The sequence below is a fragment of the Syngnathoides biaculeatus genome, chromosome 2 (assembly GCF_019802595.1).
Source record: "Syngnathoides biaculeatus isolate LvHL_M chromosome 2, ASM1980259v1, whole genome shotgun sequence".
In the NCBI taxonomy this organism is placed as follows: Eukaryota; Metazoa; Chordata; class Actinopteri; order Syngnathiformes; family Syngnathidae; genus Syngnathoides; species Syngnathoides biaculeatus.
The window spans coordinates 27,199,008-27,223,599 of NC_084641.1; the positions used below are offsets into that span (position 1 = coordinate 27,199,008).

At 43.8% G+C, this 24,592-nt stretch overlaps 4 protein-coding genes across 9 annotated transcripts in view; 3 read left to right on the top strand and 1 right to left on the bottom strand.

Moving 5' to 3' along the window:
- The window catches only part of frmd4bb (FERM domain containing 4Bb), a 31,589-nt gene extending 30,473 nt beyond the window's left edge, over positions 1-1,116 (top strand). For both annotated transcript variants that reach the window (XM_061844343.1, XM_061844350.1), the window contains one exon: positions 404-1,116. Coding sequence is in view for 1 of the 2 variants with exons in the window: in XM_061844350.1 (XP_061700334.1) it covers positions 404-440 (37 nt within the window). In the remaining variant the exon portion in view is untranslated. The remainder of the gene's footprint in view (positions 1-403) is intronic.
- Positions 1,117-1,546: 430 nt separating this feature from the next.
- Positions 1,547-4,161, top strand: lmod3 (leiomodin 3 (fetal)). Of its 2 annotated transcripts, XM_061809778.1 has the most exons (3): positions 1,547-1,922; positions 2,051-3,577; positions 4,027-4,161. In XM_061809778.1, the coding sequence occupies exons 1-3, from the start codon at positions 1,638-1,640 to the stop codon at positions 4,072-4,074; spliced, it is 1,860 nt and encodes a 619-aa protein (XP_061665762.1). In that variant the 5' UTR covers positions 1,547-1,637; the 3' UTR covers positions 4,075-4,161. The 2 variants fall into 2 exon arrangements, with proteins under 2 accessions (XP_061665762.1, XP_061665753.1); XM_061809769.1 differs by having other exon boundaries at positions 2,051-4,161.
- Positions 4,162-4,803: 642 nt separating this feature from the next.
- On the bottom strand, positions 4,804-12,729 carry LOC133513499 (PRA1 family protein 3-like). The gene is made up of 3 exons (XM_061844360.1): positions 12,488-12,729; positions 10,683-10,900; positions 4,804-5,926 (listed from the first exon to the last, which is right to left on the bottom strand). Exons 1-3 carry the CDS (start codon positions 12,667-12,669, stop codon positions 5,751-5,753), a joined length of 576 nt encoding a protein of 191 aa, XP_061700344.1. The 5' UTR covers positions 12,670-12,729; the 3' UTR covers positions 4,804-5,750.
- Positions 12,730-13,711: 982 nt separating this feature from the next.
- Positions 13,712-24,248, top strand: uba3 (ubiquitin-like modifier activating enzyme 3). Of its 4 annotated transcripts, XM_061844365.1 has the most exons (19): positions 13,783-13,826; positions 13,929-13,967; positions 15,974-16,015; positions 16,116-16,227; positions 16,311-16,391; positions 16,460-16,542; positions 17,594-17,674; positions 17,794-17,837; positions 17,926-17,990; positions 18,077-18,232; positions 18,382-18,484; positions 19,205-19,315; positions 19,409-19,462; positions 20,946-20,982; positions 21,067-21,148; positions 21,237-21,337; positions 22,236-22,299; positions 23,368-23,422; positions 23,532-24,248. In XM_061844365.1, exons 1-19 carry the CDS (start codon positions 13,807-13,809, stop codon positions 23,618-23,620), a joined length of 1,419 nt encoding a protein of 472 aa, XP_061700349.1. In that variant the 5' UTR covers positions 13,783-13,806; the 3' UTR covers positions 23,621-24,248. The 4 variants fall into 4 exon arrangements, with proteins under 4 accessions (XP_061700362.1, XP_061700349.1, XP_061700357.1 ...); XM_061844378.1 differs by lacking the exon at positions 15,974-16,015 and having other exon boundaries at positions 13,712-13,826; XM_061844373.1 differs by lacking the exon at positions 15,974-16,015 and having other exon boundaries at positions 13,792-13,826; positions 13,929-13,991.
- The last annotated feature ends 344 nt before the right edge of the window (positions 24,249-24,592 follow it).

Sequence of the window (24,592 nt, forward strand, 5' to 3'; positions counted from 1 at the left end):
GTAGTATGAATTTTACCATTGATTTTCTACTTTGCAATGAAATATAAAACACACTAGGAAAGAGTAGAGGGGGGAAAAACAGCCCTGATAGCGTTACCTCGCAGGCCATTGCAACCCCTAGAAACCTAAATCTATTGTGCAAATCAAAAAGATGGCTCATCATGGCAGTACTTTCATGTTGGGTCGGATTTACATTAAGACCATTTCTTGCGAAGGCGTTTTTTTTTTTTTTTTGGGGGGGGGGGGGGGTCACCACGATGTTGTAAAGCTACACTTCATTATGCCATGCTTTTATCTTCACCCCGTAGAGTTTCTTTACTTTCATTCCTTCAGTCTTGCATCAAGATCCGTCTCAAATAATTGATTCAGTGAATGCTCGATTGATTTTGGTGTCTTCTTTCAGGTTTTACCTGGGCAACAGCTACACGAGCATCCATTGATGACTACCAAAACCCCATTTGTGGAACACGCAAAAAAAAAAAAGCCATGGCCAGCGGCGCAATGAAGAGGATGACAATTAAACGCAGGCTTTCCCTCCAATGACTAACCTCGGAACCCAGGGTGCCTTCAATCGGGTGGATTGTAGAGGCAAGACAGACGTCTCGAAATTTCAAAATGTTGCACAACGCCACTGGTTTGTACTTGAGGTAGAAAGGAAACAAACACTTTGTTTGCATTGACTCGGAACATAAACATGAACTAGCTGCTGCCTTGCGCCGAACAGCAGGTTAAAAAAAAAATAATAATAATCACCTGTTCCATAAAAGCAGTCGTAATTGATTCAGACTGTGAATGTGACAATGTGATCGTTCATTAGAGCAGACCGTGTATAAGAAGGAGAGGAATTTCCTTCCTTCCATTCTTTAAAACTGGAATCTGAATGTATTCTGTCAATAATGTTAATAGTTACTCTTTTGTCAGTTTGTGCTGTGATGTGGTCAAAAGTGCATGTGGAGAAGATCTGTTTTGATAACTTTGATAAGAACCAGACCACTGCCATCAAAAACAATTTTGTTTTTCCCCCCCCTCACACATTTGTACAGTCTGTGCGTAGTTCTGAGTACCTCGTGATGTGTCATGATGAAATATTTTCCACTGCGGAGAAGGATGAATAAATACTTGTGCAACTCAAATGGCTGCTGTCACTTCATGGACGGTTGTTGCTTCACAGCTAGTTCGGTTTCCCTTCTTAGATAAATCGATATTTACAACTAATGATGAAAATGATGTTTTTTTTTTTTAAATAATTGTAGCGTTAAACTGCTTAGAGTTATGGTCCGAAAAGACTGATGGAAGATGGAATGAATTTACACATAAATGTTGTGCTACTAGTGTAGTCTGATCACGCTTGAGAAAATAGTCCACCTGCTGCAGTCAATCATGCCGTTTTCATTTGCCCGACGCAACTGTCATCCCAAAAGCCCTGTGAGGAGGGGCTGAAAAAAGACTGATAGCATGCCTTTCGCCCCCTACTTGTCTTGCTGTAAATATCTCCCGTGCACTTCAGTGTTTAATTTTAGACTCCCCACGGGGCAGGAGCAAAGCAACTCCAGCTGAAGTCAGAAGCTTGCCAGTTTGCGCTGCGGTCTGACAAACCTTTAGCATCCTTTGACAGAATTCGAATCGAGAACCTAAACATGTCCAGCCGAGAAAATGAGGACCTCAATGAAGAGGACATTGATGAGGATGAACTCCTTGCTATGCTTTCGCCCGAGGAGCTTAAGGAGCTCCAGAGTGAAATGGATATCATGATTGCTCCAGATGATAGTGTTCCAGTTGGGCAAAGGCAGAAGGACCAGACAGAAAAGCCTCCGACTGGAACCTTTGACCACAGATCCTTGGTGGGATACCTCTACTGGGAGAAAGAATCCAAGCGCATGCTTGAGGAAGAAAGAGTGCCCGCTACTCTGCTACCCAGTGAGGTAAGAGACGACCAGACTCTATGCCAAATATTTCGAATAACGCGAGTTCAAACATAATAATAACAATAATAATAAAGCTCGGGAAGACACGATGTAACAATGTCGGTCCCCTTGGTTATCTTCATCAGAGAACATTAAGGGAAGAGACTGAAGAAAATGCAAAAGTCCACACTGTGGAAGATGGGCATGATGATGAAGCACAGGAAGTGATTGAGCAAATACTTGAGAACAAGCACAAACATGGCACCAGAGAAGGGGAAATAATTGAAGAAGTGACTGAAGCGATTGTTGACGAGGTAAAAGAGAGCAAAAAAACAGACGAGGAGATCCGTGAGAAAGATAAAGATCTTAATCCAAATACTGAAACAGCATCTGATACCACAGAAATGGAAAATGCAGAGCGCCAAGACAGAACTCCAGGAGTAAAAGAAGAAAGTAAAATTATAGACACATTTCCTCCTTCAGACTTACCTGATGATAGGAAGAAAAGTGAGCCCGATGACAAGCTCCAGCAGAAAGAGGAGAAAAAAATTAATAAATTAAAAATCCCTAAATTGGCACTCAATAACATCAAAATGACATCACGACCTTCAGGAAATGAGACAAACTTGGAATCGACACTTGACAAGATCCGCAACAACAACTCTTCTGTCACCGAGGTAAACCTCAACAACATAGAGAACATTCCCAAAGAGATGCTCCTGGACTACGTCAATGCCTTGAAGAAGAACAAGCACGTGAAAACATTTAGCATCGCTAACACGGGTGTGGATGAAAACATCGCCTTCAACCTGGCCAACATGTTGCGCGAGAATCGCAGCATCACAACGCTGAACATCGAGTCCAACTTCATTACGGGAAAAGGAATTGTCGCCATCATTCGTTGCCTACAATTCAATGAGACCCTCACTGAACTGCGATTTCACAACCAAAGACACATGCTGGGTCACCACGCCGAGATGGAGATCTCGCGCCTGCTCAAGGCCAACAACACCCTCCTGAAGATGGGATACCATTTTGAACAGCCCGGGCCAAGGATGGTGGTGACCAATCTGTTAACCAGGAATCTGGACCGCCAGAGGCAACTGAGAAAGGAAGAGCAAAAGCAGCAGCAGCTGAAGGAGCAGAGGGAGGTGATGCAGATGTACGAAAGCAGTCTCAACCTGCCTCCGGGTTTACTTGAAATGCTGGGGTACATACCGCCCCTGGAACTCCTGCAGAAACATGGGCTTGTCACACCCCCAAAAGAACTGAACAAGAAACCCCCAAAAGAAGAACAAGTAGAAACTGAAGAACCAGCAGAGGCCCCGAGGCAGGTCAAACACAACAAAATTCCCAGACAACCCGGTGCTGAGCCTCAAAACCCGTTGAAGGACGTTCGGCTGAAGAAAACGCCGAAGAAACGTGACCCGTTTTTGGAGTTGGACCGAAGGGATGCCAGTCGAAAAGAGAGAGCAGGTTTCCAACTGAGGAAGACTCCCAAAGTCAAGGAGTCCGTCACCCAGGGCACAGCGGACGAAAGACCAAACCTGAAGGATGTGATAAAGACTTTGAAGCCGGTCCCTCGCAGGCGAGTGCCACCCAAGGTTGATCCCACACCTCGAGATGAGCTCCTAAATGAGATCAAGAAGAGTAACGTGGCCTATCTTAAATCTGTGAGTATTACTGCTGTGATAAAAATACATCAGACATTTCACAAGGGTTAGAATCAATTAGTGTAGATTAAGTTAGGACTGAGCGGTGGCGCGAATGCTCCTACAGCTTCATCAACATACTGAGAGTCTATCTCAGGTGAGAAGAGTCTGGAAATATATCCTTGGACTAAGATCAGGTTTTGTCGAATCCAACATATTACATTCAAGCAATGTGTTTGATAGAATCTTCCACAGTGGGGCCAAAGTCAGAGAGGCAATAAAACTAGCTAAAGAAACGTTTTAGCCGTGGCGCAAGCGACACCCGACAGATGCCATCTTTGAATGTACACACCCAATATCGTATGCTGTTTGGGGTCGGAGGGAAGTGGAGTGAATCCCGGCCGTCATAAGACACCTTGACTGAATGCCATGTAAACTTTAGAAACAAACTGAACTGACTTTCCTTGCAGGTGCCGCTCCCCAAAGCCCTGGAATCAAGTGAAACGAGTCTCATCTGAGGCAGTGACTCAATCTTGTGTCTGACACGTACTGTATTTTGGAAATGAACTGTACAGTGAGCAAGAACCACGTTAACACTCACACACACAGCGGCTGGCTGTTTTTTTTTTTTTTTTTTTTCCACGTTTCACAAAAGGCAACGCTGAGTGGAATGCTTTCAAGATTAAAATGCAACAAAAGGTTATTTACACCTAAAAAACAAAAGAGCAAATGTATGTTTATTCAGAGGGAAGCTCAACTGTTTTATGTTCATTTCCACACTTTGGGCTTCTTCTTCTTTTCCTTCCGGCTTGTCCCGACAGGGGTCGCAACAGCGTGCCATGTTTTTCCATCTAAGCCTATCTCGTGCATCTTCTACTCTAAGACCAACTGTCCTCATGTCCTCCCTCATAACATCAATCAACCTTTTTTTGGGTCTTCCTCTCGCTCTTTTGCCTGGCAGCGCCGTCCTCAGCAGCCTTCTCCCAACATACTCACTCTCTCGCCTCTGAACATGTCCAAACCATCCAAGTCTGCTCTCTCTAACCTCGTCCCCAAAACATCCAACTTTGGTTGTCCCTCTAATGAGTTCATTTCTAACCCGTACATCCATCCAATTTCCACACTTTGTGCTCAGGGTTATATTTACTAAATGCTGAATTGTGACTTTAATTTTTCAATTTATAAACAACCTCACATATAAGTACTGAATGCATTCATGAAGTGAAAAGAAAACATTACATCATGAATTGGTTTATACAGCCGTGTTTAATATTTGGCTTCGTGATCACACCGTCACGGTTGCTGAATGGGGGGCGCGGGGGTGACACGTATGATTGAGGACAACATATTGCATCCATCCACTCCACCTCTCTAAATGGCCTTCATGCAAAAATTGTGCAATGTGCACACGAGAAAAGCTTCAAAGATCGCTAACGCGGCAGCAGCGTAAAAGCAATGTTACAGATACCATTTTTCTTCATTCAATACATACGAGTTGCCAATCCAGTACTGATCCATTCAGTAAAAGCAATAACTGTAGGCATCCTACACCACTATATTCATGATATAATAGAAATAATACACCCAAAACAGCAAACATATACATACGATAGTAGAATAAAGCTGAACGAGCCATTCCTTTTCAATTGCAAAAGCAGCGATCAGCGGGGATAAACTTGGGCTCCTCGAAGCTTTCAGCACATGGTCACACCGCCTGAAAAATTGTTCTATTTATAATCAGGATTACGAGTGACAACACATGTACACCAGACACACATTAGTGTTGGATCCTAAAATGACAAGATGGAAGAAATAAATCTGCGTTTTTGCAATGGGTTTCTTATAATGGGTAGGATCAAACTAGAAATTATTTCAACAAGGCAGCACAATTAAATCAAAGATTAAAAAAAAAAATGGGACCCAGGTTGGGATCTAAGGAGTGCAATATCGTCAAGGAGATGTGTATTTTTAAAACTTTTGACTTGGGAATACTGAAACCTTTGCTGGTGCCATCTGCCTTTCAACTCTGACTATTGAAAGCTGCGTAAACGCTAAGTAGTGTGTTCGTCTAACTGTAATAAAAAAAAAAAAAAAAAAAAGAAGCAAAATGGCAGACCGGGGGGCCAAAAGGAACAACGCCATTCTACTCATGGCATGCGTGATGATGGAGCAAACATCCCTTTCTCCTACAACCTTACTGCTTTAATTTGCTTTCGATAAAATCCTGAATTTTGTTCACGTTCTCCTCCTGCTGATCCAAGAGATCCATGATGACGCCCATGGGAGTCTTCTTCATTCCGACGCCTTCCATCTTGTTCTCCAGTCTGTTCTTCATGTTGCGCAGTCGCAGGGAGGCGTGGATGAGGATTACTAAACGGCAAGAACGGAAATAATATTCAGTGAAGAAAATAAGGATTTGAACATCCTGCTATATTGCAAGTTCTCCCACTTAGAAATCATGGAGGGGTCTGAAATTGGCATCGTAGGTGCACGTCCACTGTGAGAGAGATAATCGAAAAAGAAAAATCCAGAAATCACAATGTATGATTTTTTTTTTAACAATTTATCTGTGTGATACAGCCGCCAATAAGTATTTGAACACCTGAGAAAACCAATGTTAATATTTTGGTAAAGTAGCCTTTGGTCGCAATTACAGAGGTCAAACGTTTCTTGTAGTTGTTCACCAAGTTTGCACACACTGCAGGAGGGATTTTGTCCTCTGGCAGGTTTCTGGGCTGTCGCTGAGAGAAACAGAGTTTCAGTTCCCTCCACAGATTTTCTATTGGATTTAGGTCTGGAAACTGGCTAGGCCACGCCAGAACCTTGATGTGCTTCTTACCGAGCCACTCTTGGGTTTTCTGGCTGCGTGCTTCGGGTCATCGTCATGTTGAAAGACCCACCCACAACCCATCATCGATGCTCTGACTGAGGGAAAGAGCTTGTTCCCCAAAATCACAAAATACATTGCCGCGGTCATCTTCTCCTTAATACAGTGCAGTTGTCCTGTACCATGTGCAAAAAAACCGCCCCCAAAAGTATGACGCTACCACACCCATGATTCACAGTAGGGATGGTGTTCTTGGGATGGAACTCATCATTCGTCTTCCTCCAAACACGGTTAGCGGAATTATGATCAAAAAGTCCCATTTTGGTCTCATCTGACCACAAAACCTTGTCCCATGACTCCTCTGTATCATTCAAATGGTCATTGGCACACTTAAGACGGGCCTTGACATGTGCTGGTTCAAGCAGGGGAACCTTCCATGCCGTGCATGATTTCAAACCATGACGTCTTAGTGTATTACCAACAGTCATCTTGGAAACGGTGGTCCCAGCTCTTTTCAGGTCATTGACCAAGTCCTGTCTCGTAGTCCTGGGGTGATTCCTCACTTTTATAAGAATCATTGAGACCCCACGAGGCAATATCTTGCATGGGGCTCCACTCCGATTGAGACTGACCGTCATGTTTAGCTTCTTCCATTTTCTAATGATTGAGCCAACAGTGGACCTTTCTTCACCAAGCTGCTTGCCAATTTTTCTGTAGCCCTTTCCAGCCGCATGGAGTTGTACAATTTTGTCTCTGGAGTCTTTGGACAGCTCTTTGGTCTTGACCATGTTACAAGTTTGAGTCTTACCGATTGTACAGGGTGGACAAAATGGAGTGGAGGTGGACTTTTAAAGGCGGAGTAACAAGTCTTTGAGGGTCAGAATTCTAGCTGATAGACAGGTGTTCAAATACTTATTTGCAGCTGTATCACACAAATTGTTAAGAATTCATAAATTGTGATTTCTGGATTTTTCTTTTTAGATTCTCTCTCGCAGTGGGAATGCACCTACGATGAAAATTTCAGACCCCTCCATGACTTCTAAGTGGGAGAACTTGCAATATAGCAGGGTGTTCAAATACTTATTTTCTTCACTGTAAGCATTTTCATATCTAGATATTACTTGCTGGGAATAAAAAGTGACAGGCAGAGAGACGCACACATGCAGGTGTTATTCTACGAGGTGGATTGCAAAAGTATGACATCAGTCAGTAAATGCGGTTGTGTGCACATCAAGAAACCATAGCGATCTGTCAACATGGGCCAGCGGGCAGGCCGGCTGGGATGTGATCAGACTGCCTGCAGCAACACGTTAAAGCGCTAAGAGAAACAGACGGAAAACCCAAAACTGCTTCAATTTAGCCAGCTCTCGCCAGAGAAGATTTGCCAGTATCGGTAAATATCCGGTTCTAATCGAGCAGTGAGTCAGAGTGCTTTGGAAACTCGTTCTGCTGCCGCAAAACCTCAGTTATGCTTTCCGGTGTGACTCATACAAAAATTCGACGAAAAACTAAGAGCAAGCCAGTGTTGCTCGGCTAAAAACAAGCAAATGTGCTTTTTGTTGAAAAATAGGCAATCTTTTAGTCCCAAAAACATTTGCTTGAGATGTACAGTACTGGAGGCAATAAATACTACTTGGAATATTTTGGCTCCCCCTACAGTTTTGCAGTGTGACTTACTTGGACGCTACAGTTTTGTTAATGCACACAGATTAATTTTGACATTTCTGCCTATATAACATCGAAGTCAGTGATTCTCAGAGTAGCCAACATGAGGAAGAAACGTGATGTGTGGAGAGGTTAAAGACGTCAATCCGGTGAAACATCTGACTTATTAATGGGCATCTAATTTTGTAAATATGGCACACAGACGGAGACGGACCAATGCTTGTCCCTTCACAACACAAGAGATATCCTGGGTGCTCCATTAATGGATCCATCCATTATCCAAGCCGCTCATCCTCACAAGGGTCACACGAGAGAGCCGGAGCCTATCCGAGCTAGCTTTTGGCGAAAAGCAAACTACACCCTGAACTGGTCGCCAGTCAATCGCAGGGCAGATATCGACACCATCACTGAGTGGGAATCGATCCCGAATTCAGGTGTGTGTACCCAGGACCACCGTGTTTTCGCGCCCATAAGGTGCGCCGTATTAAAAGGCGCAGTCTCACTTACGGGGGCTATGTCAGTTTCTGTCCATCACCGTGGCAACCAACCACAACAGTAAAAGCTGACTCATGGTGCCAAATTGCGCATCGCCTCTACCGTGATGGTTCGATTCTTCTCGACAGTGTCGTTCACAGGGATGTCGAAAGTGAGCAGCATCTGATCTGGTCCATGTTGGTGATGTGGTTGGGTTGAATGCGTTTGTCAGCAATTTTTTTACTGCAGGAGGAGCAGAAGATGGTCAATTTTTCTTTGTCATCCGCCAAAATTGTTGTGCCACAGTAGTCTTTGGCCGGATGTATGGATGGCGATTTGATTTGATTCATTTTCATTTCTTCTGCAAGCGTTTATAGCCCTCGGTGGACAATAGAGACGCTTCTCCCGCTGTTCTTTTCTCATTAATCCATTTCTCGAGGTGGTCTTCCAACTCGGGCCACGTCGGCTTGTTTCTGCGGAAACTCACCTTCGTCTCCTTGACTTGGCGAAGCTCGTTTACCTGCCAAGTCCACTTGCGAACCGTCGATTTGTTGCTCTTGCATTCTCTCGCGGCTGCTCGATTCCCACGCTCCTCCGCGTAACTGATAGCTCGCGGTTTAAACTGTGCTTTGTAAGCGCGTCTCTTCGTAGGTGCCATTTTCGGGGGTCCTTAGCCAAACCGATGTTATTTTAAATGCTCCCAGCCAGTCAAGCGGCGCACTCACGTAAAACACATTTCGAGATTTTAGAACTCGGTGCACACATATGGTACATTGGATTATGAGGCGTCCATTTTGGGGAAAATCTAAGACTTTGAAGTGCGCCTTAAGGTCTCCAGCGCGTCCGCGGCCTTTGTCGGGATAAGTGAAATGGAAGGATGAGGTCACTACGGCAATGAGAGAGACTTTAAAAAACAGCGCTGTGTACCATCAACAATTTTTCAAGGTGTTGCAATTATTAAATATTATTGCTTCAAACTAAAAAGCGTTTAATTTCACAAAACAGAGAGTTTCTGTTTTCCCAAATGTGCCATTTTGGGCTAGTTAAACAACACCAATCGTTTAGCGTGCTGTTGCTCATCATTGGACAAAATAGAAGTGTGACATTTGCCCGGGTCAAAGTAAGACAAGAAAGGTTTAAAGGTCTACTGACATGTGAAGCATGATTTTTAGTATGTTTTTAATTTAAAAAAAAAAAAAAAAAAAAGGGGCAGCTGGGATGGTCCCATCCATTTTTTCACCACACGTAATGGTGTTGTCACATATGGATTTTTGCATCTCCCGCCATGAGAATCCTCTCGAGGAATTTGTTTTAGAGTAGAAGCAGGAAGTGACTTTTTTTTTTTTTTTTTTTTTAAACAGACGCCCACACTGGCGGGTTTGTGTGTTTGTACCAGCTTTACCGGCGGGAAAGAGGCTGTTTTTTCCTGCGCGTTCGCCAAAATGCCGTCTCGTTGTATTGCTGGATATTGCTCGAAGACTCGGGAGGATGGATTCGCTCTTCACACTTTTCCAAAAGATTTGGTTCGTCTTGAAAAATGGATTGCACGGGTGCGAAGGACGAGAGCTTTGTGGGTTCCAAATGATATATAGGTGTGTATAGAGCTATTAAAAAAGAAAAAATAACTTTATGATATTGCCCCGGTCACTTCACTCGATTGTGAGACGTTCTCTTTTTCGAAAAGAGCTTCCGTGTCAGAATTGGCGTGGGAAAAATCCGATAATCTCTGTTATTTGTCTCCTATAGCATGTTCCACAGACGTGACTTCTGTAACTGACGCCGCAGGCAATACGGCTGCCACCGGGATGTCGAGTGAGACTTCCGTAACTTTGCGCATAAATGACATGCTCTCCGCTCATTTTTTCCCCCCGTATAGATATTGAAGTGAATAATTTTCACAACAATATCAATTATAAAATGTATATAGGGAGGTTGGTAGACTTTTAAGTGAGTTGAAAAGCTTTCGGGTACATTTGTGGGTAAACATTGTAGAATCTAGTCAAATGATCGAAATAAATTACATTTTGAGGCACAGGGCTCAGAAAAAACAGCACAGAACAGGCATGGAATCCAATGAAGTTTGAGTACTGTAGAAAAGGAACACACCATAGAACTACTACATGCAAAGTGCAAAAAGGAAAACGTGTTGACAAGACTTACATAACAAGGGGAAAGTGATGCCGAAGATGAAAACCAAGACACCGCCGCACAGGGACAGCAGGAAGTAACTGGTGACCATGACGCCGATGACGAACAGGGTCGGGTTCTTCCTCTTGAAGTTCTTGATGGTGGCTTGATTCTCCCCAGCCCACACGGAACCCATGAACACCAAAGTCACAACTGTCCCTCCCAGAAACATCCCAAGTGGGTTCAGGAACCTGCAAAACAGACGAGAGCGTTTTAGCCGTTTGGATCAGTATTTGTAAACTATCAATAACGCAGAGATGGTTCAGTGATGCAAGTGGAAAGGAAGCATAGTCTGTCTAAATAGTTTTTGGCAGTAAAGAAAAGAGGACTTCTGGAGTTCTAAAATCCGAAGAACATATCCAGAGTGGAGGCTTGCATATGGCAAGCAGATCAAGAGACGCTCATTCATACTTTTACCTCAAGTAGACTTGACTATTGCAATGGTCGTCTGACTGGACTCACCAAAAAGAGAAATAAACAGCTGCAGGTCATTAAGAATGCTGCAGCTCGGGCTCTGAACAGAACAATGAAGTCGGAGCATATGAATCCAATTCTAAAGTCTGTACGCTGGCTCCCAGTCAGCTTTGGAATTGATTTTCAACTTCTGCCACTGTTCTATAAACCACTAAGTGGTTTAAACCCTGAATACAAGAACCAAATGCAAATGGAAGTATTCCATTGATAGACTCGGGTGAAATACTGGAGCACAGCGTCCGAAGCAATAATGGTGAAGCAACATTTCGCTATTATGCTGCTAAAAAAATGGAATAGGTTGCCAACAAAATTGGCATTGGGCCCAAGTGTGATTGTTTTCAAGCCCGGGTTAAAAAGTATTTCTTTTTCCCATTCTTTACAGAGAATTTCCACTTTAAAATGAGCTTACTATTTAAGTTATATTTTCCTTCTTCTCTTAGAAATGTTTGAGTTGATGTTTTCTTAATGCTTGGACTTGTGTAAAACATGTTGAGTTACTTTGTGTCTGAAATGTGTGATAAAGGTAAATTGGCTTTGCTTCAGGTCTACGTCTGCCCACCACACTTCTGATAATTGGAATTTGAATAATTCTTGTTTACCAAAAGGCTGTGTGGCTTGAAATTGCCTCGGCACAAGTCCACGGTGGAAACTCTACTCCCACCCAAAAACTGATGGATATTCCAAGGAAAACAAAGTAAACACACCTGAAGGAATTCTATTACTATTAAAACGGGATATAGCATAACTAATGCTATTCAGCATCTGATTTAAGACACTTTCCAATTTCAGTGACCTACGAAATGTGTCACTTAATTTGATGAAACTGTTGAGGAAAAATGTTCAGAATGTAGGTAATTTGCTTTGTACTCTGATGGACCAGAAGTTAACTGAGCTGGCAGAGTCCGCCCAACGGAAATGCTTGACACACAGTCGAAAATATTAAGTATACTTCTTTTTTTTAACGGAATAAAATCTTTGGCACGCTTTTGACGAACACTTGGACCTTGTAGGGCCAAATATGTTTGTTTTTTTTTTTTTTCTTTGGGGGGGGGGTGTTATAAAAAGTTTGACAACCACTGCACTGTCTATGGTACACTGTTTTCTGACGTATATACAAATTATGTACATATTTTTACAACAATATCTTCGAGTGACTGTCCGACATTCAGCATGCAAGTGATTACATAGAACAAAATGAGCTGCGGAGAGTTGACAGAACTCGGAATAGCCACTGAGGTCATGAAAAATGTATGCACGATAATTAAACTAGCCGCTCAGGCTAGCCTGTCCTAGCTGCTACTCACCCAACGATGAGGAAGACCACCACGGCCGCGGCGAAGTAGTTCGTCTGGTAGTACATTAAATTGCTGATCACACGGTTGTTCCACCTCGCCACATCTCCAAACTCCGGCTTGGCGAAGCGCTCCGTTCCGGGGTAAAAATCATCCCACGTTCTGAGCGGCGCAAGCTCCATTTTGGCCGTCATGACGTCAACGTGAAGTGGAGAAGCACAACACGCACATATCACAAACCAGAAGCTGCAGATGCTGCTGGATTGTGTGAGGTTATGAACAGAAATGGACATTAACGTGCCTACGCGGCGACCACACTGGTAGGGGCAAAGTTCCCATCAAATGCAATACGTACATAGTGAAAATACTTCAAACTTTCTAAATTCGCCACAGTTTTTTATACTTACCTTTTTTTTTATCTGCTACGAATACAGAGCATTTGCACATAGCACCCTCGCTCCCAAAATAAACAATATCTCTCCTCAACGATGAAACATTTATTTCAGTTCCCTTGATTATATTATATGGAGGTGTATGAAACATATTCATCCAACTAGGAAGGCATCCTTGTTATTTTGGTGTTCACATCAACCACAGACGTGAAATGGGCTGACACTTTGCCCTCACCAGCTGAGCACTGCCGTCGGTACGCAGCTCTCACGCAGCTAATATTTCATAACTGTGCTTCATGCTGAGCGTGGCCATGTGGCGTTATTAAGAATCCCCCTTCTGTTCCATGCGGCAGAACACGCCCCGCTGCCACTTGATTGGGAAGAGTCGGTAACGGTGAACGGCTTTCCAAATGTGTATTTAAATAATAACAATAAATTTTTGTTCTGGTGAGCCGGTACACAGCAGCCAATCACAGTGCTTCGATGCGGGTCCTGCACCCAATAATAGAAGAGCAGGGCGTGTCCTACCTGAAACGACAGTAGGATGCCAAAAAAAAACGCGTCATTCGCGAAGCCAACTCTCGCGATATATGAAATGCTCCTTGCCGCATTTTAATTTTCTAATTTTGTTTGGCTTCACATATCTATTATTCATCATGTAAGAATCATTTTCTGTCAAAGCCGAAGTGTAATGTAAATGTTTCTGGAAGCTATGGTTTTTGTTCAATTGAAGACTAAAACGGTCATTTTTAATTCTATAGCTGACATGTAAAAGTACACTGAATAGCGACATAATAATGGCTGTAGTTAAAAAAAAAATGACACCCCAAAAAAAAAAAAAAAAAAAAACATCCAGCCTTTCCCACCCTGCGTCCATCTACGCAGCTTTGACACTCACCAAGTCCCCCGTCCCACTCGAGGACATGGGACCGTGAAAGTATGGCGGATGCCGAGGAGCCGTAAGTATCAATGGACAAAATTGCTATTAAATCGGGGTTAAATCTCTCGCAGTGTGACCCTAACGCTGCACGATTCAAATCTATTCCCATTTTTTCTTCCAGGGAGAAGAAAAGAAGGCGAATAGAAGACCTGACAGATAAGTTAGTGACGAATGCTAATGAAAGGTCTCTGCCCGTAGAAGGGTTGTCTGGGCAGTGAGGCCATAAGACACGAGAATTCACTTATTTTAGTTAAAGCCCGACAAAACGAGGCGGCCTTACTGTCCCTCAATAATCCCTTTGTGTCCACTAATGATGCCCATAACGATTTTTTTTCCCTGGTATGCGATCTAAGAATGTTACACCGTCTGACCACATTATTAAGTACACATGTATTTATCCTGGAAGTCAATTCTTTTGAGCACTGACCTTCTCATTAAACTTTAAGTTAGCGTCAGGGCCGGTCAGGAATCCATTCGAAATGATTTTGTTCGTAACTTTTATGGACAGAATTTCTAGACGCAACCAAAGCGTAGAGGGTGCTCGGTTTGGTGGCCTCAGCATCGCATCTCTGCTCTTTGCAGACGATGTGTTTCTGTTGGCTTCGTCAAGCCGTGCGTGAAGCGGCTCGGATGAGAATCAGCGACTCTAAATCCGAGACTATTGGTCCTCAGTCGGAAAAGGGTGGCGTGCCCTCTCCAGGTCGGGGATGAGATCCTTCCCCAAGTGGAGGAGTTCAAGTATCTTGGGGTCTTGTTCACGAGTGAAGTGAGATTGGAGCAGGAGATCGACAGACGGATCGGTGCAGCGTCTGCAGTGATGCAGACTTTGTATCGGTCCGTTGTGGTAAAGAGGGAGCTAAAGAGGCGAAGCTCTCAATTTACCAGTCGATCTACGTTCCTACCCTCACCTATGGGCATGAGCTGTGGATTGTGACCAAATGAACAAGATCCTGGGTACAAGCCGCTGAAATGAGTTTCCTCCGCAGGATGTCCGGGCTCTCCCTTAGAGAACGGGTGAGAAGCTCGGTCATCAGGGAGGGGCTCAATGCCGCTACTCCTCCGCATTGAGAGGAGCCAGATGAGGTGGCCGGGGCATCTGATTCGGATGCCTCCTGGACGCCTCCCTGGTGAGGTGTTCCGGGCGCGTCCCACCGGAAAGAGACCCCGAAGACGACCCAGGACACGCTGGAGAGACTACTGTATGTCTCTCGGCTGGCTTGGGAACGCCTCGGGATCCCTCCGGAAGAGCTGGAAAAAGTGGCTGAGGAAAGGGAAGTCTGGGTATCCCTGCTGAAGCTACTTCCCCCACGAGCCGACCCGGAAAACGGTAGATAATGGATGGATGGATGTTAACCCTCATCGGTGGGTGAAATGTGATTTACTGATGTTATTATACACGAAAAAGCTCTGATGATGATCTCTCTCCCCCATCATTGTAGTTTACTAGAAAACTACTTGGCAGTTCCATAAAACAATTGAGTTAATAACTCAATGAAACATGTTTAGAAAGATTTGAAGCGCAGTGGATGTCAAAAAGTTTACGCGCCCCTCTCCCTGGAAAACATTTTCCTCCATTAACTTCCAAGTCCCTGAAATTAAAACAAATGAAAAAATTCTGTCTTTTTGAGAGTTTCATCAGACCATTAAACATTTTTCCACATGGTTGGGAGTTTGATATCCCCCAATGAAACCATGGTCAGACATCTTGACTAAAATTACAAATGGTTTGTTTGGTGCGCAAAAATGAAACAACATTGCTGATTAACAGGAGAACATTTTGAGACAAAGTGAAATGAACTGTTCAAAATGCTGGAGTAGAAAACCTTCAAACCTCTGCTAGTAATAACAGAGCAACTAAACTTTATTTGGGGTTCAGAGAAACTATCGACGACGATAAGTGTGTGCTGACTTAATTTCAATTAATTCTGAGCAAAGCCACATCCCAATTATAAAAGTGTTCCATTCTTTCCTCACTCGTGGACAAAATCCCAAGATAGTTGAACTCCTCCACTTGGGGCAGGATCTCATCCCCGACCCGGAGAGCGCACGCCACCCTTTTCCGACTGAGGACCTTGGCCTCAGAAATATATTATAATCTGCTAATAAATGGTTTCAAAATCAGACTGATTTAATGGATTTTTTTTCTCATTTTGCCCATGATGAAAGTTACAGCCGTCATCTTTTTAAGTGGGAGAACTTGCGCAATGGGTAACTTACTAAATTGTTTTCATCCCCCCTCTGTATGTTTTGAATTATTGTTGTACTGAATGGAAAGAGATACTCATAAGATAATATGTTCGGTTTTTAGAATGGCTGTAGACGGTGGTGCCTGCGACTGGGACGGCCGGTGGAATCACGTGAGGAAGTTCCTGGAGAGACCCGGTCCATTCACACATCCGGATTTCGAGCCGAGCGCAGAGGTGAGCGAGCACGCTGAAGTGTTTTTGCGGTACGAGCGATGACCTCACCGTGTGTGCACCTCGATGCGCACGTGCCGCTTCAGTCTCTGCACTTCCTGTTGGAGACGTGCAAGATTTTGGTGATCGGCGCCGGTGGTCTTGGTTGTGAGCTGCTCAAAGATCTGGTAGGAAATGGATTTGAAGCAACGAGAGCGTCGCTCAGCTTTGCTCTGACAACCTGGTGTTTTTGTAGGCTTTGTCCGGGTTCCGCCTCATTCATGTGGTCGACATGGACACTATTGACTTGTCTAATCTCAATCGGCAGTTTCTTTTCAGGTAGGTTTCCATTTTTACGCTTTTATTCTGTTTTTCCGGTTGTCATCCAATTACATATTTATTGGCCAATATATAGAATATCTGTTAAGAAGCTACATAGGTGTAATGGGTTATTGATGACTTGAAAATGTTCTTGATTTTGAATGAATGATTTCACCATAAGCAGCACGGTATTACTGCGTGGAGTTTGCCTCTTGTGTTCATTGTGTATAACGCAGCCTCTGTACACAGATGTGTCCCGGTAGCTCCATTTATCGACTTTTTTTTTTTTTTTTTTTCCTATTGAGGACTATTAAGCCCCAATCATGGCTCCAAAAAAGTGACACTAGATAAGTTCTTTGGGAAAAGAAAAGAACTTCCAAGGGGCGAGTCACCCCCACCGAAGATTTGATAGAGTAGCTGATAGTTTTGCATTACTTTTTTTCTTGTGAAGAGTAATAACGCTTTGTTCCATTAGCATCTCTGGATTTTTGTTTTGTTTCAAAGATTTCGTTAACTCGAGTTACAAGTTAATGTTTTTGTATGTTACTTTTTGTAAAAATAAAAAACAATTTTCTTTGCTTTTTTTCCCTCACTTCATTATTGCTTGTTTAAAGTTAGTCTGCACTTTTGTTAATTTAAAAAAAAAAAAAAAAAAGATTGCTATTGATACAGCACTGCATTCCCAGCCTAGCGTACTCTACTGCTAAAGCATATATTTTCAGCAAAAAAAAAAAAATCAATATATTTCTTAAATTATTTCATTGTATAAAGTATTTAAACTATGCGAGTATTTCTACTATGCAGTTTATTATCAGGAAAAGCTAAAAAATGCTTTAAAAAGACTTTTTTGGGGGGGCCTGGAACACATTATTTCTTTTTCCATTAATTGTAATGGGAAATATCGATTCGGATTTTGAACAAATCACTTCTCGAACCGCTTTCTGGAACGGATTGTGGTCGAGAACCGAGGTTGTACTGTATTTTGGTCATAGCGATGCACGTTTTTGCAAGTTGTTGTTCTCTTACAGTTAATCTTGGCTCTTTTTGTTTGTTTGAACTTGCTCATCAGGCCGAAAGATGTCGGACGACCAAAAGCAGACGTGGCTGCTGACTTCATTAACAGTCGCATCCCTGGGTGTAAAGTTGTCCCGTATCTTTTTTTTGGAGCACTAGACTGTTGTCTAATGACAGCGAAGTCATCACACTCACATTTAACTTAAAAAAAAAAAAATCTGTGATGGTTTTATTCCTTATCAGTGAAACATTCAGTCACTTCAAAAAAATTCAGGACTTTGATGAGTCCTTCTATAGGCGTAAGTGTGTTTTTCCCCATTAGATGTCAACTAGTAGTCAATTCTGCAAACTTGAACGTGACTTCTTTTTTTTTTTTTCTCACCACAGAGTTTCACATCATCGTCTGTGGGCTGGACTCAATCATCGCCCGGCGATGGATGAACGGCATGCTGGTAGGAAATTTGCGCTCTCTTCAACGGATGCTTGCCATCTTCATCCAGAAGAGATTTAAGCTCAATGACATTTTTGGTAAATTTAGATATCCCTCCTGAGCTACGAAGATGGAATACTGGATCCCAGCTCCATCATCCCCCTGATCGACGGAGGCACAGAAGGCTTTAAAGGAAACGCTCGCGTTATTTTACCGGGCATGACTGCTTGCATCGACTGCACACTCGAGCTCTACCCGCCGCAGGTGCCACTCACGCTCACTTGCTCCTTTTCTGTCATTTCGGTTTAATGGGGTTTGAATGTATTTTCATAAAAGCACCTGATGGGGAAAAAAAAAAATCCCATAAGATTTGCCTTATGAAGTTGACGCTAATCTTATTTTACAATACTCAGGTTAATTTCCCCATGTGCACAATTGCGTCCATGCCGAGGCTCCCTGAACATTGCATTGAATACCCAAGAATATTTCAGTGGCCCAAAGAAAAGCCATTTGGAGGTAGGGAAGTGTGCCTGTAGCACTTACCGTAATTTCCGGACGATAGAGCGCACCCGAGTTTAAGCCTCACCCAGTTCATTTTTAAAGGGAAAAGCATTTTGTACGTACACAAGCCGCATCTGATTAAAAGGGGCAGGTGCCCACATTGAAACATGCGATATTTACAAAGAAATACGGTACACAGTTTTCAAAGTTTGAATGACATACCTTAGCTATTCTTTCCAAAAAGTACCTGTGATGCGGCAGTAACACAACAGCAACACGCTAGCACAGCGCTAACTGGGCCATTTAAAAAAAAAAAAAAAAAATACCAGTAAAAACCACTGAGACGCGGCAGCAACACAACAGCAACATTCTCGACCAGTGCTAATGCTAGCACAGTGCTAACAGGGCTGGTTAAAAAAAACATACCAATAAAAATCACTGAGACGTGCCAGTAACACAGCAGCAACACGCTAGCACAAAGCTAACAGGGCCGTTTGAGGGGGGAAAAAAATACCGGTAAAAGTCACTTCCTCGGCACATATATTCCACCGGTCTCACTCTTACCTTTTCCGATCAAGTGCCCCCTTTTGGCCCTGCACAAAATGCACAAATTAAGCCACAGGGTTGAAAGCATGCGAAAAAAGTCACGGCTTATAGTCCGGAAATTGCGGTAAATCAGATCATTTCATCCTTTCCGTGTTTTCCGATGATCACCACGACATTCTCGTTCTCTAGAAACGAGTTTGGACGGAGACAATCCCGAGCATATCCAGTGGGTGTTCGACAGAGCACTCGAGCGAGCCGCGCAGTTCAACATCACGGGAGTGACGTACAGACTCACTCAAGGTCCAATCAGTTTTGCGATCTCACCAGAAATGACAAACTTGCTTTTTTTTTTTTTTTTTTGCGTGTGTGTGATAATGAGAGTCCATTTTCCAGGAGTTGTGAAGCGGATCATTCCTGCCGTGGCGTCGACAAATGCCGTCATTGCTGGTACGAAACACGGCGTCTGTCTTTTGATGTTTTAGTCTTGTCTTTGGAAAAGTCCAGTTTTCTTCAATTGCTCCTAACTTGACAAAGATATTCATTTTAAATTACACACTTAAAGATTCCCAAAAACCAACATTTTCTCTGCCGCTTATCCTCACGAGGGTGGCGGAGAGGGACGGAGCCTATCCCAGGTGTCAACGGGCAGAGGGTGGGGTACACCCTGAACTGGTCGCCAGATCGCAGGGCATGTAGAGACAAACAGCCGCACTCACAATCGCACCTAGGGGCAATTTAGAGTGTCCAATTAATGTTGCATGTTTTTGGGATGTGGGAGGAAACCGGAGCGCCCACTCGGAGAAAACCCACGCAGGCGGTAGGAGAACATGCAAACTCCACACATGTGGGGCTGGGATTGAAGCCGGGTCCTTAGAACTGTGTGGCCAAGACTTGACCAGCTGCACCACCGTGCCGCCTCCCAAAAACACGTAACATTAATTGGACACTCTAAATTGCCCCAAGGTGTGATTGTGACTGCGATTGGCTGTTTGTCTCAATGTGCCCTGTGATTGGCTAGGAACCAGTTCAGGGTGTACCCCGCCTCCTGCCTGTTAACCGCTGGGATTGGCTCCAGCACTCCCCGGGTCCCTCGTGAGGATAAGTGGCTAAGAAAATGGATGGATATTAATCCAGCTAGAATGAATATGATTCCGGATAAATATGAACATATTGCTTTGTTGCTCCTGCATAGGCATCCTAGATTCATCATCTTAATACCGTGCTTAGTACCGTGTTCTTATTAAAATGTGCCAATACGTTGATTTTAAGTTTTGGTCTTTGTCATTGCAATAATTGAATACGTTTATTGCAATGATTGAAGCAGACATGGTATGACTCATATATGACATATTTTATGAGGAAAAATCAAGATGGTTTAAAAAAAAAAAAAATGGGGGAGAAGTAGCGGGTGGAATTCAGCAAAATGTTGTCCCGGGATTGGGAGGGAACGGGATGACCGCATTTTCCGTGTTATAAGGCGCACCTCCAATAACTGGCATATTTTAAAAAGTTTTTCCATATTTAAGGCGCACCGCATAATGCATCCGTGAGATGGAGCTGCACTAAAAGATCGATATTGATCCGTATATAAGGCGCACCTGATTATAAGGCGCGCCGTCGGCTTTTGAGAAAATGAAAGGCTTTCAGGTGCGCCTTATAGCGCGGAAAATACGGTAATCAACGCGGGAGCAGGAGTCAGCATCCGCTCCTCAATCCGCGTCTATTTCAGAACCTGCGATCGGGACAGATCCGGCCTCGACGCACCTCAGACCCGAGGACAAACTTCCAGTATCATCATAACAAATCGTCTGGCATTTTGATGTGGTTGCGTAGGGGCGGGGCAGAAACACGCAAAACATATTTGCGTGAACGGCGTTGGCATTCACGAGAGCCCTCAATTCCCATTTCGCTGTGCTTGTGTTTTTTGCAGCTGCCTGTGCGAGTGAAGTGTTCAAAATTGCGACAAGGTTGGTGCCGGAGGCGTGTTCAAAACCGTTCCGCTCAAGATGTGGCTTTTGTTGTCAAACGCACACCATTTGTTTGTCTTGCAGTGCGTATATTCCTTTAAATAATTATCTGGTCTTTAATGACGTGGACGGACTCTACACTTATAGCTTTGAAGCTGAGCGAAAGGTGCGTTGCACAGATTTTTGTCGTCGTTTTTTTTTTTCCCCCGGTTGAACAATGACCGATAACCGTCTGTGGCGTTTGCGACTGGCAGGAAAACTGTTCGGCATGCAGTCAGGTGCCTCAAGATCTCCAGTTCCCGCCTTCGGCAAAACTCCAGGAGGTCTTAGAGTACCTGACGGAGAACGCTTCCTTGTGAGTAACACTTGAATATATGACACAGTACAAAGTACAGTACCTTCATTATATCAGACGTGATTTTCCCGTTTATAGGCGGAATTCCGTCTTTTTAAATTGCATTGATTTAAAAAAAAAAAGAAGAAAAAAATCTCTTTTTCTGCAATATTCCGGCCGTAACCCGTGCCAGAATCCAGACTTGTTCATATTCCGGTCCGACTTTTGCAAGCGAGGTGGAAGATTAGAAACACGTCTGTTGATTGGTCGAATGTGTTCCTCCTGACCAATGAAAACGCTTGTTGCATACAAGGCGGATCATGGGGCAATTTTCAAGTCAACTCGATGGCGGAAAGACGCCTCTCGGATGAAAGAAATTGATGGAAATGTCAAAAATAAATTCAGATGGGGGCGCGGCACGGTTGATCAGCTGCTAAAGCGTTGGCCTCACAGTTCTGAGGTCCCAGGTTCAATCCCCGACCCGAGTTTGCATGTTCTCCCCGTGCCTGCGTGGGTTCTCTCTGGGCACTCCGGTTTCCTCCCACATCCCCAAAAACATGCAACATTACTAGTCATGTCATGGCACTATCCAAGCCGCTTATCCCCACAAGGGTCGCGGAAAAGCTGGAGCCTATCCCAGCTAGCTTCAGGCGAAAGGCAGACTACACCCTGAACTGGTCGCCAGTCAGTCGCAGGGCTGATATCGACACCATCACTGAGCGGGAATCGATCCCACGCTGCCCTCACCGAAGGCAGGCGTGTGTACCACTACGTCACTATTTTTTTTTGTTATGCCACACAAAACAGTGAATTTTAGACAACTGAAGGGGGGGGGGGCAGAAGGATTAAAAATGAACCGCTAAAAATAACATGCATTGCAAAAACAATGTATTAAATCTTCCATATTTTTTTTTTCCAGACAAATGAAATCTCCTGCAATTACGACAACTCTGGAAGGCAAAAATAAAACTCTGTACCTGCAGGTAATGTAGCGACATACCGTAATTCCCGGCCTACAGAGCGCACCTTGTTACGAGCCTCACCGAGTACTATCTGCCAAGGGAATACCGTTCGGTACACACGTACGCCGCAGCTGTGTAAAAGTCGCAAGTGCCCACGCTGAAAAACGAAATATTTACAAAGACACACGGTGTACAGAAAGAGTTTAACGCTAGTGCTAGCACTAACGCTAACAGGGACTGTTAAAATATAACTTACCGGTAAATGTCCCCGAGACATGCTAGGATGAAGGGCAAAGTTTATAAAGCAGCGGTGAGGCCGCCCATGATGGACGGATTAGAGACTGTGGCGCTGAAGAAAAAAACAGGAAGCAGAACTGGAAGTGGCAGAAATGAAGATGCTGAGGTTCTCGCTCGGTGTGAACAGCTTGGATAGGATTAAAAATGAGCTGATTAGAGGGACAGCCAAAGTTGGATGTTTTGGAGACAAGGTTAGGGAGGGCAGACTTGGATGGTTTGGACATGTCCAGAGGCGAGAGAGTCAAGGAAGAGAGAGCGAGAGGAAGACCGAAGAAAAGGTTGATGGATGTTGTGAGGGAAGACATGAGGACAGTGGGGGTTAGAGGGGAAGATGCACAAGACAGGCTCAGATGGAAATAGACGACACACTGTGGCGATCCCTAATTGGGACAAGCCGAAAGAAAAAGAAGAAAACACGCTGGCACAGCGCTAACAGGGCCTGGATTAAAAAAAAAAAAAAAAAAAAAACATACCAGTAAAAATCACTGAGACACGGCAGTAACATAGCAGCAACACGCTAGCACAGCGCTAACAAAGGCGGTAAAAGTCACTTCCTCTGCACATATATTCCACCGGTCTCACTCTTACCTTTTCCGCTGGAGTGCCCCCTTGTGGCCGTTAGAAAAAAAATGAACAAATCAGCCGCATCACTGCGTAAACCGTACCTTAAAGTTGCGTCTTATAGGCCGGAAATTACGGTAATTTATTCAGCACGCTGCTTCCATTTTACTTGTTTCACTTAAATCCTGGAAAAAAAAAACAAAGAAACAAACAAAAAACTTGTAATTGCAGTCTGTTAAATCAATCGAGGAACGAACAAGGCCGAACCTCTGCAAAACATTGAAAGGTAACAAATGGCAAATCTCCTTTGGGTGTCGCGCCGTCGACATCCCTAACGCACGAGTTTTATTTATTTATTGTTTTTTTTTTGTTGTTGTTGTTGTCTCGCCGCGCAGAGCTGGGCTTGTCGGACGGACAGGAACTAGCGGTAGCAGACGTCACCACTCCTCAAACGGTCCTCTTCAAGCTCAATTTTACCGGCTGAAAGCGACGCGACGGTCGGCTCCCTCTGCCCGAATGTTACTGATTACGAGTGTAAATAGGACGAGTAAATTCTCACCGGTCGGCTAACGCGAGTGTAACGTTGTTTACTTGTGCATGTGAGCCCGTCGTAGTTCTTGCCGCGCAACCGACGATAACGCCCGTGAATTATCATGTCGGTTCATAAATGACACAATAGCAGATTTGTGCTTCAGGTTTCGTACGTTCAGGTTGCAGCGGATGAGTTTTTTTTTTGTTTTCTGTCCTGGGGGGGGTTGATTGCTTCACGCGAGCGTCGTTGGATGAACACTTTTTATTCACCTTTCCACCATAGGACGAGTTTTACAATATGAAGTTATTAACGGGATGATCTTCGGAGTTTAAAGGGGTAAATTGAGATTTGGAGTCGGAAACTAAATTAGGATTACCGCATTTGACCAATCATGATTAACATATTTGTGGAATACTGTATATACACGGTGGGAAAACATTTTTTTTGTTTGTTTATGCTTGAAGTATGTTTCCTTTTCCTGAGTCAAATTTTGGTTTCTCATACTCAACGGGGCGCCCACAAAATATTTGTGTATTGTATTGTCAGACGCATCAATTTAAATTAAAGGAATGATGGAGAAGTTTTGCTGGTGACCGGTTTGATTGAAGTCATTTGCAAATTTTAGTTTTGAAATAGCGCTTCGTGTTTTGGACATAAAGTTGGGAAAGTCGTCAGGACGTTTGGATGTGTCGCGAAGTGGCTCCGACGCAATTGAACGGGTAACATGAAAACTTAAATGATTGAATCACGTAAAAAAGGTAAATTGCAGACCGTAGAAGTAAAATGGAACCGTTTAATGTAATCACGAGGTTACTTTTACTACAGGGAGTCCTCGGGTCTACGACTGAGATCCGTTCCTATGGTCAGTCTTAAGTCGGATTTCGACTGAAGTCGGATTTGAGCGTTAAAATCGGAATTGACATC

Coding starts and splice junctions, on each gene's coding strand:
- lmod3 (XM_061809769.1), top strand. CDS start 1,638: ATGTCCAGCCGAGAAAATGAGGACCTCAATGAAGAGGACATTGATGAG. Junction 1,923..2,050: donor CTACTCTGCTACCCAGTGAG/GTAAGAGACGAC, acceptor TATCTTCATCAG/AGAACATTAAGGGAAGAGAC.
- LOC133513499 (XM_061844360.1), bottom strand. CDS start 12,669: ATGACGGCCAAAATGGAGCTTGCGCCGCTCAGAACGTGGGATGATTTT. Junction 10,901..12,487: donor GTGGTCTTCCTCATCGTTGG/GTGAGTAGCAGC, acceptor TCTGTTTTGCAG/GTTCCTGAACCCACTTGGGA. Junction 5,927..10,682: donor CATCACTTTCCCCTTGTTAT/GTAAGTCTTGTC, acceptor CTTGCCGTTTAG/TAATCCTCATCCACGCCTCC.
- uba3 (XM_061844365.1), top strand. CDS start 13,807: ATGGCGGATGCCGAGGAGCC. Junction 16,543..17,593: donor AATCGGCAGTTTCTTTTCAG/GTAGGTTTCCAT, acceptor CTTGCTCATCAG/GCCGAAAGATGTCGGACGAC. Junction 19,316..19,408: donor GACGTACAGACTCACTCAAG/GTCCAATCAGTT, acceptor TCCATTTTCCAG/GAGTTGTGAAGCGGATCATT.